Source organism: Rhea americana, unplaced genomic scaffold (genome assembly GCF_003343005.1).
Source record: "Rhea americana isolate MKP2758 unplaced genomic scaffold, rheAme1 scaffold_129, whole genome shotgun sequence".
NCBI classification, from domain to species: domain Eukaryota; kingdom Metazoa; phylum Chordata; class Aves; order Rheiformes; family Rheidae; genus Rhea; species Rhea americana.
This window is the reverse complement of record NW_028185361.1, coordinates 1,263,015-1,277,348: the sequence shown is the minus strand read 5'-3', so window position 1 is coordinate 1,277,348 and position 14,334 is coordinate 1,263,015. Positions and strand designations below refer to the sequence as shown.

At 38.8% G+C, this 14,334-nt stretch overlaps 1 protein-coding gene across 1 annotated transcript in view; it reads left to right on the top strand.

The window, feature by feature from the left end:
• SH3GL2 (SH3 domain containing GRB2 like 2, endophilin A1) overlaps nucleotides 1-11,489 on the top strand; it is a 100,255-nt gene extending 88,766 nt beyond the window's left edge. Inside the window, exons 5-9 of the mRNA XM_085326207.1 lie at nucleotides 156-289; nucleotides 1,653-1,811; nucleotides 3,179-3,282; nucleotides 7,515-7,645; nucleotides 10,006-11,489. Of these exons, the coding sequence (XP_085182333.1) occupies nucleotides 156-289; nucleotides 1,653-1,811; nucleotides 3,179-3,282; nucleotides 7,515-7,645; nucleotides 10,006-10,205 (728 nt within the window). The 3' untranslated portion in view covers nucleotides 10,206-11,489. The remainder of the gene's footprint in view (nucleotides 1-155; nucleotides 290-1,652; nucleotides 1,812-3,178; nucleotides 3,283-7,514; nucleotides 7,646-10,005) is intronic.
• Nucleotides 11,490-14,334: the final 2,845 nt, after the last annotated feature.

The window sequence follows — 14,334 nt, the reverse complement described above, 5'->3', positions numbered from 1 at the left end:
AAATATGTGTTGTCCTTTCCACATGGTGCATCATATTCTGTTTCCTTCCTTGAGGCTGAAAATGAAATGTTAACTGAAATTTCCGTGGCTAAGCTTCATTCTACAGTAATTTGAACTGTGCTATTTTAAAATAAACTGGGCATATTTTCTTTCAGGACCAGCACTTGCTGATGTGGGAGAAGCTATGAAGGAGCTTTCTGAGGTCAAAGACTCCTTAGACATGGAAGTTAAACAAAACTTCATTGACCCACTTCAGAATCTCCATGACAAAGATCTGAGAGAGATACAGGTATTGCCATCAATGGGGCATTTTAGTAACACAAAAGTATGTTAACTGTATGTATTTCCAAAACATATTTTGATTCTGTAGCTTAAAAAAAATCTTTCAGATTTATAGATGATCTGATTTTAGTCTCTTCTGATTTGAATTTTACTTTTCAGTTCTGTCTCTGTCATTGATGATTTGCAAGGAGAAAGATCAAAATACTAACATTTTTTGACAGTAGCATAGTCAAGTTTGAAAATCCCATTATTTTCCAGGCATGACCACAGTGTTCTAATTCTGCCATTTGAAAACTTTTTTCACTATCTGAGTAGAGAATAGCTATTTACATTCAATTATTGTAATGTATGACATGAGGAGGGTTTTGATAGTTGACTCTAGACTGGCATTACTCTTTTTTTCTATATGAAAACTGTACCCAAAACATTTGCAAGAATTGAGAACACAAATACTGTTTGTTTTACATGAAATGTGTAACTAGCCATCCAAGTACCACCTGTCATTTATTGAGAAAACTTATGTGCACACGTACTTCTGTGGACCCCCCTAATTTTACATTTTTGGAGGTAAAAGCAAATTCAGTAAATGCTTATCTGTAGAGTATCTRTTCTTCTGAGCTCACTAAGGCTTTCAAATGGTTGAGTATGAGCAGAGGATGGGTGTCCTTAGGCAGCTTAGTATATTTTATGAAGCTGATGCATGAATTTATGTAGAACGTCATAGATGACAAATTGATTCTTCTGAGTGAAGGTAAGCACCTAAAACACTCTGCTGGTGCTAGTAGCATTAGCTTTTGGGCAGCCTGACATGGCAGCTGCTAAATAGATTAAATGACAAGACTGTTATGTCCGTTAATAAACTAGAAAATCTTAAGTAGATAATTTCAAAAATTAAGATCTTTTTGTGCTTCTGTGAAAATGAAAAATATATTTCGTATGTTGATGTTGCCTTGTTCATCRAAACTCTGACATAGGCAAAAACATACTAAATTATGCTTTTAATGGAGTTTTCCCCTAGAATTCCAGGGGAAAACCAGAGTGTGCAGATAATTCCAAATCAGATTTTAAAAGTTAGAAACTCTTATATCTTCTGTACTGGTGTTAACTATAACTATCCATTTAGTATGGCTTTTTTTAATGTTGAAGGTGTATTCAATGGCAATGCAAAATGGTGTCTTAGATGSAATGTAAAACCACCTCACTGCTGTGTGTTTTTTCTTCTGCAGGGGAGAGGTGATATATTGCAAAGAGACAGCCCATATATGTAAATGTATGTGGGCTGCCAAGTTATAATGCAGTCTTAAGAGAAAGAAAGGAGAGTTTGGGAATGGTTTCCATTGTGTGCTTGCATTTGCCCTTCTGTTTTTCAGCATCACCTAAAGAAAATGGAGGGTCGACGCCTGGATTTTGATTACAAAAAGAAAAGACAGGGCAAACTCCCTGATGAAGAACTTCGCCAAGCTCTGGAAAAATTTGATGAATCGAAAGAGATTGCTGAGTCAAGCATGTTCAACCTTCTGGAGATGGATGTGAGAAATCTGTTGTTTGTGCTTTGAGCTGAGCCTTAGGTTTAGAAAGACGCTGGGACAGTGGTGAAGGCAGTAATCTAAAACCTAAAGCCTTTTTAAATCTTGCGTAGCAATGTGTAGAGTTATCTGTAGCCAAATACAAAACATCTTGCTGCTTAGAATTTATAAATTTAAGTCACGATTTTTACCTGGCTGTGGTTTTGGGGTCTGTTTTGAGGCTTTTGTTCAAGGGTGTAGGCTGCTAGGAGGATCACTAAAGATCAGGAATTAATTTCACAGCCTCCAGGTCTCTGTCCTAACTAAATGGAATGAGTAGGAAAGCCAAAGTTAATGTGACTGCTCAAATCTGACTCTGCAGCCTAAGTTCTGCATACAAACTAGCTGAGGTTTTAGCAATTCACTGTAAACCTGCAGGATTGAAACCAAACCTATTAGATCTTTTTTGACAATTTGTAAGGTCAAAACAATTTGTAAAATCAAACAATAAGAAAAAATACTTCTGTTGGAGGAAAAAACAAGCCTTTTGACTGAAGTCTGTTTTATAAAATATATGGCAAAGGAAACTACAGTACACATGTTTCAGGTGAAATAAATGAGTGGATTTATATAGGGCCTATATTTACACCTAATTTAATACYTCATTTTTCTGGCAGTGCTTTAAGGGGGCCATAATCAAACTGAAATACTTGCATATTGAAAGTGAAATATAGCTGTGCTGAAATGAAACAAGCAGAATAATTTTRTAGTTTTAATGCTTGTAGTAACATCTAGCCCCATATAGCCAGATGGTTCAGGCCTGCATTAAGTCATTGTGTCATTGCATATTGTGGAAACTGCTGGAAATTGCATTGTCCCCACTGCCCCCAACAGTTTTGGATGATTTTCCCTCATGAAGTAGAATGTCTGCATTCACTACAAATATCTTGCATTTAAGACTGTCTTATATTTTCCTGTTTTGGTCCACTCTGCTGACCACAATACAATAAAAGCGTAACTGTAGAATTTACAGTTTTGTAAGTCTCAAATGGAGGAAGAGGTATATTACACTCTAATTACAAACCCATTTTCACATTTGTATTTTCTGAATGAAGTAGGTTTGTAGGCTGTTGTTTGTGCAAATARCCTGTAGGTGTGATCAGCTGAGAARAGCTGCGGTTACAACCCTAGATCTGGTCATAACCAGACATGATAATTAACAGAGAAAGCATAATTGATACATAATGATTTGCAAACCAGAAAGATGAGCGAGCTTCTCAGAGAAATATGTAAAGCTGCCTTTGCAGTGTCACTGTGGTGGTGTTCTTCACATGCTATTGCTCAGCTGTTAGTACTGACTTAAAATGCGATGTTTTCRTGTCAATTCTCAGATTGAACAAGTGAGCCAGCTTTCTGCTCTTGTGCAAGCCCAGCTGGAGTACCACAAGCAGGCCACACAGATCCTGCAGCGAGTTACTTCTAAGCTGGARGAGAGGTAATACCTTTTTTTCGTAAGTTTGTCAAATTGTTTTTTATGTTTTGCCAAGGCTGAAAAACTTACGATTAGTGCATGAAAAAGTTACCTTCTGGAACTTCTAAAGTTTATAGTTATGAAAACAAGGTCCATCTTGTTAAGCAACTGCAGGTAGAGGTTCATCTATTTTGGAGATGAATATACTTCTGAGCATGACTGAACGAGGACTGAGTTCAGGAAAGGGTCTCAGCCCGGTAAGGCTATTAAATGTGTTTTTAATTGAAAGTATGTACTTACAAACACTGTAAATTGATAGGACTTAAGACTTTGTTTTTCTGTACCATTCCTGCATTACTTCTAAAACAGTCTTTTTGAGAGATGTTGTTAATGACTGCTTTGGAAGATCTTGTATTCTCTTTCTCCTGCAGGTAACCTCCCTTGGCCAAATAGGCAAACTCTTCCTCCATTTGCAAACAGACTAAATGCTCTTCTTTTCAGCTTTATTATCAGGACAGTTTTGATAAAAGGCTTAACTGAGTTTACCTCTTCCATCCCCTCTTCTGTAGCTGTGCATGCTGTCTCAGAATTAATGCAGTGACTTTTTAATCTTAAGAAATGTGTTTTCCATCAACATGAAACAGATTGAATCCTCTTGAATTGAGGAAGATAATGTTTTTTAAAAGTTTATCAGCCTCCCCCACACACATGTCCTTCTTGAAGCAAAATAGCATAATGGAGAGATTTCTTTATTCCATGTAGTTCTGGATGACTTCTCTTAAAAACTGGCCATAATTCCCAGCAGCAGTCAATGTTTATATATTGTGTAGAATGAACATAAAGGCTAAATTTTAATTGCATAATGTTTCTTTGGTGTTTTCTGATGTCATTAGTAGATCTAGTTTCTGGTACTGCTAGCTCTTTTAGTGTTTATTTTCTCTGAGCACAGAGGCTTTTAAGATTTATTCAATTTTAACTTTTAAACTTCTCTGTCCTTGGGAGGAGCACTTATTTTGGCAGGCAGGCTGTCCAGCAAGCTTTTTGTTGGCTGAAGTTTTCAGTATAGCCTAAACAGCCAACAGAAAGTGATTGTCAGAGCTTTCCAAATGAATATTACAATTCACTTATTATACAGAAGCACTAAAAGAACCTCAGGAGCAGGTGAATTGTATTCTAGTCMAGAGTGAATATGTCTCTCTTTCTGCTAGAGATTTCCCTTTCTGTAATGTCATAGTTATCTTTGGTTCAATTCAGATCATCCTTTGCCCATCTGAAACTTCTGCTAAGTTGCCAGTATTTTCACTTTGTGTAGATCACAGGTCACCATATTTTTAGCTTTTCAACACCCTTGCATCTGTCCACTTCTACAGATCAGCTGGAGTAAATTGACTGCAGAAAGTTATTGTGCATCCCTCGTTGTAAAGAATGTGTTGCCTAAGTCATGGCTTGTCTTCCCCAGTGGATACAGATTAGGGCATTGTGATATGATCACACCAGGGGTTTAGTAGGGTCTTACCACTATTATTGACTGCAGAATTCAAACCTGTCTTTTTGTAGCAGTAATATGCTCAAAATGCAGAATGTGCTGTCCAGGGTTTTGGATATTTTTGGCAATATGTACCAGAAATTAAACAAATCTTTATTTTTAAGTTGACAAAATATGATATTGTTCATGTGCAGAGACCTGTAGAGCCTAGGCTGCCAGTTTTACACTTACTTTTTAAAAAGATGCGAATGGAACTTGTTCATACTGTTGTTTGACATGACCAGTTTCTGCTGACTCCTAAAGCTCTCCCGTGTAAAGTACTGCCCAAAGAGTTAAAAAAAAATTGAGTTAGACCACAAAAACCATGAGAAATCTACAAATATTTTGCATTCTTCTGTTCTTTATGAACCCTTTAGATTAGACTTTAAAACTCTGTTTAGGAACTACAAGTACTGGAAATACAGTTTTTGTTCTGTACATTAATGAAAAAAATGATACTTCTTTAAAATACCATCATTCTAGGAGCTGGGTCTTTAGAAAAGGCTCATGCTGAGCTTTAAAGCAATTAAAACGGCATCATGTTCATAATCTGTGAAAAATGGCATTTACTTCACAAGAGCATTATGTATAATAGAACTAGTTAAGTGCCTTTTTCTTCAAATCATTACTTTAAAAAAAAATCTGTAAAACTGAAACCCAACAAAGCATTCTCATTTAAATTTCTTTTGTCACCCCTATTTGTTTGTTATTTTAGTATGTTTATGTTTTTGTTTACTAAGAAGATTAGCAATCCCTAACAGTGAGGTAGATTGAGAACTGGCTGAAAGGCAGAGCTCAGAGGGCTGTCATCAGTGGCATGGAGTCTAGTTGGAGGCCTGTGGTTAGTGGCGTCCCCCAGGGCTCAGTCCTGGGTCCCATCCTGTTCAACTTCTTCATCAGTGACCTGGATGAGGGGACAGAGTGCCTCCTCAGCAAGTTTACTGATGCTACCAAGCTGGGAGGAGTGGCTGACACATCAGAAGGCTGTTCTGCCATTCAGAGAGACCTGGACAGGCTGGAGAGCTGGGCAGAGGGGAATCTCCTGAGGTTCAACAAAGGCAAGTGCAGAGTCCTGCACCTAGCAAAAAAKAACCSTAGGCACCAGTACRGGCTGGGGGCTGACGTTCTGGAGAGCAGCTCTGCAGAGAAGGACGTGGGAGTGCTGGTGGATGACAAGTTGACCATGAGCCAGCAATGTGCCCTTATGGCCAGGAGGGCCAACGRTATCCTGAGCTGCGTTACGAAGACTGTTGCCAGCAGGTGGAGGGAGGTGATGCTGCCCCTCTACTCAGCCCTAGGGAGGCCTCATCTCAAGTACTGTGTCCATTTCTGGGCTCCCCAGTCCAAGAGCTACATGGAGCTACTGGAGAGAGTCCAGMGTAGAGCTATGAAGATGACCAGAGGGCTGGAGCACCTGCCCTATGAGGAACAGCTGTGAGAGCTGGGCCTGTTCAGCCTGGGGAAGAGAAGCCTGAGGGGGGATCTTATCAATGTGTACAAGTACCTGAAGGGAGGGTGTCAAGGGGAAGGGGACAAACTCTTTTCAGTTGTCCCGTGTGACAAGACAAGAGGCGATGGGCAGAAATTGAACCACCGGAAGTTCTGCCTGAGCGTGAGGGGGAATTTCTTCCCTGTGAGAGTGACGGAGCACTGGCACAGGTTGCCCAGAGAGGCTGTGGAGTCTCCTTCTGTGGAGATATTCAAAGCCTGCCTGGATGCCACCCTGTCTAACATGYTSTAGGTGACCCTGCTGAGTGTGGAGGTTGGCCAAGATGATTTCCAGAGGTCCCTTCCAACCTTACTGATTCTATGATTCTGTAATGTCCAATTAGCAAATACTAATCATATCTTGGATGGTGAAGAAACCCTTTTTATCAGAACCAAAATCACCGAAGTTAGAAGCAGATCTTTTCAGTAGATCAAATCAAAATATGTGTTTTTTGCTTCCAAAAGTAAGTCTGGGGCCTGTCTAGAGCAGGTTAGAGAAGATAATCTGTCCTTAAAATACTGAGGTCATACTTATACATCCTTCCCAGTGTGCTGAGAGAAATGCTTGTGGAAATTGCTGAATATAGGCTACTCTGATTCTGTCATCTCCCCTATCTTGGTTTTTTTCTGGAATCTGAAAATGTACCTCTTCCTAGAAATTTCAGATTTCACAATTAGGAAAATAAATTCAGCAGAATGATATTTTAGTTTGAGAGTCAAGAGTACTGGAACTGTGCACTTCTATGGAATAAGTGCTCCAAATAAACTAAGTCTGAAACTGAAAATCAATACCTTCCCACACAGTCTGCTCACAAAATGACAGCAGTTGGAAGCAGTGTTCAGTTAAGGCTTGTCATCAATAGCAGTAAAATGGCAGGTTGCAATCAAACTAAAAAAGGAGGTAGAGATGTTTGTACAGCCCTTCTCTAAGCATTGCTAAAATCACATCACAAGTTTTTCTCCATTAGAAGCTCTTTATTATTATTAGTAAAAAGAAAGCAGACAAAATACTAATTCCTAGGAAGAGTAACCTCATGACAGAGTCAAGCCCTTTTCTTTTTTTTTTTCTTTTTCTTTTTGGTAACTAACCTTGCAGATAAAAATTACTCTAAATGCCAAAACTTGTTCAGTATTTCTGGTTGGTCAACATGAACTTCAGCCGTGGAAATAAAGGTGTTTGGTGCATCTCATCCGTTGACCAGAAAATAACACTTGACACTTAACTTTCTTCATGTTTTGGCAGAATAAAAGAGGCATCATCTCAGCCCAGGAGAGAATACCAGCCCAAACCCCGTATGAGCCTGGATTTTAGTACTGGCGACAATACTCAGCACAATGGAGGAATAGCCCATGCCACAACACCCAAACCATCAGGTAGGTGTAGCAAAGCTTCAGATACAGTTTTAATTTGGTCGTATTACCACTACAATAGAGAAATTCAGCACACCCTCTTAGAGGTGCGTGTTTCCATAGTGAGGGAAAATGAGCATGAAGACAGTACAGGTGAGAAATGTTTAAACTGACTGTACTGATTCCACTGGCCAAGCAGCGAAGTATATAACAGTATTCATTATAAGTGTTCAGATCTCAAGGTATGAAGACATGGATGGATCATCCATTGCTGTAAATCTTTGGCTTTGGGTCAGCAAATTGCTCAGTCCTAGAAGGTCAAAGAGATGCTGCCAAACTAAATTCACCTTGAAACAGAAGTCTTGGCAAAACAGGCATTTAAAAAGCCCAAAGACCAACTGAATGTTTTCTGTGAAAATATAAAGCCCTAACTTCCTCCCATAACCTAATAATGTTATCCGCCTTTTAAAACAAACTATTACAACACAAATAGCCTGAAACTAAAAACACCTAAAATTAAAAATGAAGCTAAATGAGAGGGATATAAGCAAGGGATGTATGACCATACATAGTCACTTAAATACGTGTTTGTTTCATATCAGCATATACTAAGAAGCCTTATCATTTGTTTCTCACAGTCATGGTCTTTTATCCCACGTTGTGGTAAGGGCTGTCCTTGCTGTGGACCCTGTCATCACGTGCTCCAGTTGACCTCAGTGACAATTCCTAGGACACTGCTCCTTGCAGGATTAAATGTTTTTCACTAGATCTTTAATCAGGATTTCCTTGCTTCCCATCACATCCTGAAGTGCATGTTTGACGTTTTCTCAGATATAGATTGAAACAATATCTCCATTTGGCATTTGGCACCTGCAGCTGGAAACTGTCTTGCATAGCCATGTGAATGCTGAACAGCCTCCTCACCATAGCGATGAGGATGGATGGAGGGGATACCATGTGGATTCCTTCTGCATGAGCATAGCTCGTGACTTGCATGTTAATGCTCTCACTGTCATGCCACCTGCTTTTTTCTTCTTCCCTCTGTTTTTGTAGTGTCGTGAACACTGGCCAATAGACCATTGACAGTAGAGACCGATGTTCCTATGTCTCTTGAGCACTCATGTTTCCCTCCCCAGAGGGACTGGGATTTAGCATTTTCTTTAATAGTTTTTTGTGTGTATGTGTGAAGTGCTCCTTGGTTCCAGAGAAACTCTTCCTTCTTTGAAAATTCATTAGTTACAGTTTGAGGCTAGTTCATTCAAAGCTCAGATACTCGCTAGCCACTACAGCTTATTTACAGTTAGCTTACTAAGACTTACTTTTCATAATTAAGTTGTCTGAGCTTTAATTAGTAGTAATTAGAAGACCAAACAGGCTTTTTAAGTTTTGATGATGCTAACAAAATAGTTTCCGTGACACATAAGGTATGTCCCCTCTTTTTTCTTTATTTTCATTCCTCCAGCAAAACAAACTGAGCCTGATATGTAAAAAAATGAAAGGAGAATTCACTATGGAATTTTAAAAATTAATTCTATCATTTGAAAAACTTGTGGTATTGACATCTTCCCAAAATAGCTCAGCTAGTAATAATTTTGGTTTTGATAGGCTTGAGACTGTAGAGATATGTTTCAGGAGAAAAGATTTATTAATTTCATATAAACTGGCAAAATCTACTAGATACTAATGACTTACTTTAATATTCGTTATCCATCCAGGTGGTTACTGTTAGATTTTTGTGAACTAGCCTAACTGGGCTATTGGCCTATATTGGAAGCTTTCAATTTAAAAGAGGCCATTCTACTGCCCTGAAATTACCAAGTGTTTTACGTTAAAGGAGACAGAAGGTGTTTGGAAACCCGATATTAAGGAAAAAAAAAAGAAGATTATGAGCATTTAGGCCTATTTCCACTAGAACTGTACTGCTAACCTTTCCAAATAGCAACACAGTCACGGCTTTACTATTAAGATACTCCTTACACTACTGATATGAAATACACAAGCAAAGTATCTCTGTGCTAGTATAGCTGGAACTACATTAGAGCTTTTGCTTCATTTTATGTGTTTTGTGAACTAAGCAGATAAATATGAGATCCCAAGTTGATTCTAGCGCTGCTTTTAAGTAAGGGCTTGACTGTAACTTTGTGCTTTTGGGATTCTCAGACATTTACAGGGAGAGTTGCAAATCAGAACTCAAAGCTATGAATGACTGGTAGCTATTTTCTAATGCAATTTAGCAGTGCAAATTTAGTTCTTACCAAAGGACTGTAATAACAGTTTGAATTAAAACAGAAACAGCAGAATCTGTGGTAGATATAACAATAAGAAGGAAAGTGTAATTGTTGAAGTTTTTAAGTGTATCATTTCTTTGTGTTTCTTCTCCGTAGGTGCTCACATGGATCAGCCATGCTGCCGAGCTCTTTATGACTTTGAACCAGAAAATGAAGGGGAGCTGGGGTTTAAAGAGGGTGATATCATTACCCTCACTAACCAGATTGATGAAAATTGGTATGAAGGCATGCTTCATGGCCAGTCAGGTTTCTTCCCTATCAATTATGTCGATATTCTAGTTCCTTTGCCCAATTAGGATGGCTGATTCACCACCTCTCTGTCCCAGATAGTTGTGTTGGTACCACTGCTTTCAAAATGCTGCTTCTTATACCTCACAAGTGCAAACTGCAGTGGTTAGTGTCATCGAGTCCCACTGAGCATCTTTGGTTTGTGTGTTGTCATACTACGTAGTGGTGATGCACAGTATCTTCTGAGCCACCACAACGTGGGTTAGCTCATGTGGCCATGCCAGCCTGGGGGTAACCAGAGCCATTGCTGATGTGAAGCTGGAAAGATGATGGTAAGCAGAACTTAAGGTGAAGTAGTAGGAAGTGGTGGCGATATTAGGAAGGTAATGCCTATCACCACTGTATTACTTTTCAGTCTTAGTTCTCTATAAAAAGAGGGAAAAGTTCTTGCCATTCCACCTTTCCCTTCCCAAGAATACAATTCACACAGGTCTAGTATTGCGTAACCAGTGTTGTGTCTTCTGACCAAAACAGCTTGAAAGCCTGTGCTGATGTTACAGAGACAGAGTAAACGAAGGGTCTCTGGTTTTTCAGAAAGTGAACCACTGTACTGTGTGTCCTGCTGAACTTTGCTAATTTTTTGTATTCTTCATTATTATTAAAAGGCCTGTTTCCATCTATAGGTAACTGTAAACCATAAAAAGACTATTCCTGTGGTAAAAAGCTTGGACTACAACCACATGAATTTCCCCTTCATGATCTCTGAGCATGATTAACAAAAGGCCAGTAGAAGAGCAGGTCAGGGAATAAAACTGGCATAAACGTTAACCTGTTTCTTACCAAGTTCTGATACAAAGTCAYGCTTCCTAAATACCAAATATTCTTTCCAAACACATTCACTGAGGAAGAAAATAACCTACCGAACACAATCCCCACTTCTTTTATTTCTCTCTACCATGTGTTCTTCGAACATCATTTGTGCATATTCTGCCCTCAATGAGGACTAAATAAAATTTATTTCTTTTTGTGTTGAGCAATTAAAGACATGTGGCTGTATACGCAAAAATGTTTCCCGTATGCTTAATTCTTTTATTTTCCTCCTTCCTGCATTTTGTGTGTACCGTGCTGTGCCCAGCTTCTCAGCATTCTTTTGGTAACAGCTGTAAAAGTTCCCTTAGTTTAATTATCCAGAGTTCTATTTATCTAAATTGTACAGACTCTTTCAGAGGTATAATATGCTGCTTTGGATGTGCCACTTCAGTACTGGATGATGTGAAATGAAGACAATTCCCTACTGCTTAATGAATAAACTATATATTGGAAATTATTGATATTTCAAATAAATAACGATGACAGGATAACTATAATAATGTTGTGAATTATTATTTTGTTGCTTTCAAATCGACAACGGTAATTTAACTGACAATTTTGTTTCAGAAAATACATTCCTCAAAACTAAACTACAAATGTGGAAAATACATTCTTTTTCTTAACATTCTTGTAGCCAGTTTTGCTTCTATCAGTCAAATCACATGCCTATGGTGGCCACAATAAACAGAGTAAACTTAACACTGAGCATGTTAAATTAACATCATAATGGCCAGTATGTATATGCCATCTTGGTGAGACATGGTGCTTCTCATTAAAGAATGCTGGAATTGACAACCCAGCTAGTAAAGTTAAAGACACGGTCACTTAAAATTTCCTTTTTGTTTCGCATGACACATTTTATTTCATAGAGTTCCATTTGTAATATTTTATTACTGTGTAAATATCTAAGAGCTATCCCTATGCAATCTAACAAGACATTAAGTCTCATATACAGTTCCCATTACATTTCCTCCTCTTTACAATTCTGGCATAAATCCCAGGCTTGGCCTCTAAATAAGTTTCTGTCTTTGCCTGAACTTAATCTATGTCAAACCCAGACAACCATGAAACTTCAACAGGTGAATTATTGCTGACACACTAAAGGTAAAAACTGCAGTTGATAGAGCCTGACAATCACAAATATCAGAGTGGGTGACGTTGGAAGGGACCTCTCGAGATCATCTAGTCCAACCCCCTCGTCAAGCAGRGCCACCTAGAGCACGTTGGACAGGATCGCATCCAGGCAGGTTTTGAATATCTCCAGAGAAGGAGATATTCCTCTCTGTGCAACCTGTGCTAGTGCTCTGTCACCCACACAGTAAAGATGTTTTTCCTTACAGTCAGATGGAGCTTCTTCTGGTTCAGTTTGTGCCTGTTGCCTCTTGTCCTGTCGCTTGGCTACTGGAAGTCAGATAAATTTATGTTCTGGTATACTTTTCTATGAGAGTATAATTTTCATAATGTTTGTTGAGGGGATGCATGGATGTGTGGCAATTGTCTTGGACACATTTTTTATATGATTTAAAGCAAAAGCATAATTGTGGTGCAGAGCTGTCCTCTTACCCTGTGCTGCCAAGAGATGTTTTTAATAAGGAATAGGGAAATGCTTTATCTTTTAATAAAAGAAGCCAGAGAGAAWGTACAGAATAGTCTTAAATAATATCTATTATATGCCCATATTTGATGACATGGGCCTGGGCTTAATTATTTGCTCGGTTCTTGGCAGTTCAGTGTTCCTCTGTTTTCTATCTCAGGGAGGCAAATCTTGAGGAACACTTTATTCCTTAGGCAGTAAGATCAAAACCTCTTTGTCCAAGGCAGGGCTTCGGAGGATCTCGGGGCTGATAGCTAATGTTTACACCCAAGGCTTCAGTGACAGAGTGMGAAGAAGGTGGCCCAGGGACTGATGGAAATCAGGGCATTACTGCTTGTTGTATCTGGAGGCAACATCCTGTTGTCACTGATGGACTTGCAGTTTCTGCTATCCTGCTTCCTCAGATGTGTTTGGCTTTTAGAAGCATTTAAAAAATGTGATACTGATAACTAATTACCAAATCTGGCTGCAGAACTGCAATGTATAGTGCTCCTTGCAGGGGAAATTCAGAAGTCTTCCAGCACTGAGCTATCAGCTGCAGAATGTATCTCAAAGTATTTTTTCATTAAACCCTGAAAATACACGGAATCTTTACCTTCTTATACTTTCTCTTCTACGTAAAATGAAACTCTGAAAAAACACAGCAAAAAGTCYTGACAGTCTCTTGAGCAGTGCTGGATTTAAATAAAAGAAGCAATTGCAGTCTGCACTAAATGAAGCCTTTTTTTTTCTGTTTTAAAATAACTCCTCTACCTCCTAGAAGATGAGAAAGTAGGTGGTAGTCGCACTCAGATTTTGTATTTAATTCCTGGCTCACTGATCATACAGACAGCTCCAACTCTGCGGATAATTACACAGGCTTTTCCCACATTTACTGCATGGCCAAGACCTGAAAACTGCTAGGAAAACTTCTTGCCTAGTCTCACATTTTAAGGTTTCTCTAATCTTCATAGCTGCACCAAAACTGAGAAATAATTTGCTCCAGGACATGTCCCAGGGTTGCCACTTGCACAGGCAGAGGAAACTGGGTAGATCTGAAAAAGCAGAGWGTGGCAGGTGGGGGTACAACCTGGCAATAAGTCTTCTGGCCAGGATAAAAGCAGGGTGTGTTTGGGATGCAAAAGAAGCAACAAACTAGGGCATGTTCCCAGGTCCAATGTTAGGTACAGCATAGGATGCAGTTTCTTGTCTTCTTCTACCTGCTCATAAGTTCTCCTGATTACTTCTCTTCCAAAAGGAGATATTGTTAACATAACAGCTGAGAATGATTCCACACAGTGTAAAAGGAAATTCAAGTACAACTAAAGAAATTGTCATGATGTGAGTTTATTGCTTGGCTCATTTAACTTAGGGTTTTTCAGAGAKAAATGTGAAATGTTCTCCTTCTCTTGGAAGTTCTGTGTCAGAGTTAAGTTCTCAGGTTCTGAGCAGCTGGGAAAATTGTCCCTTCTTCTGATTGCAAGTGAATACACTTGGCCTTATTCAGGCTCAGGTATTCATTTTGCAACATGTTTTGTTCTCTCTACTTGCTGCCACCGCTTCTGACTAGACTAGAAATTTTAAACTACTRGGATTCCAGGATATAACAGCACACAAAGGTTATAAAATATATGTTGTTAAAATTTCATATTAAGCCTCTCTATAGAAATAGACTTAGTCTTAATTTTCTGTAATGTATCAGTAGGATGTCCATGTAAAAAGATAGATTTAACATCAAGCTCTCTAAGATGTTC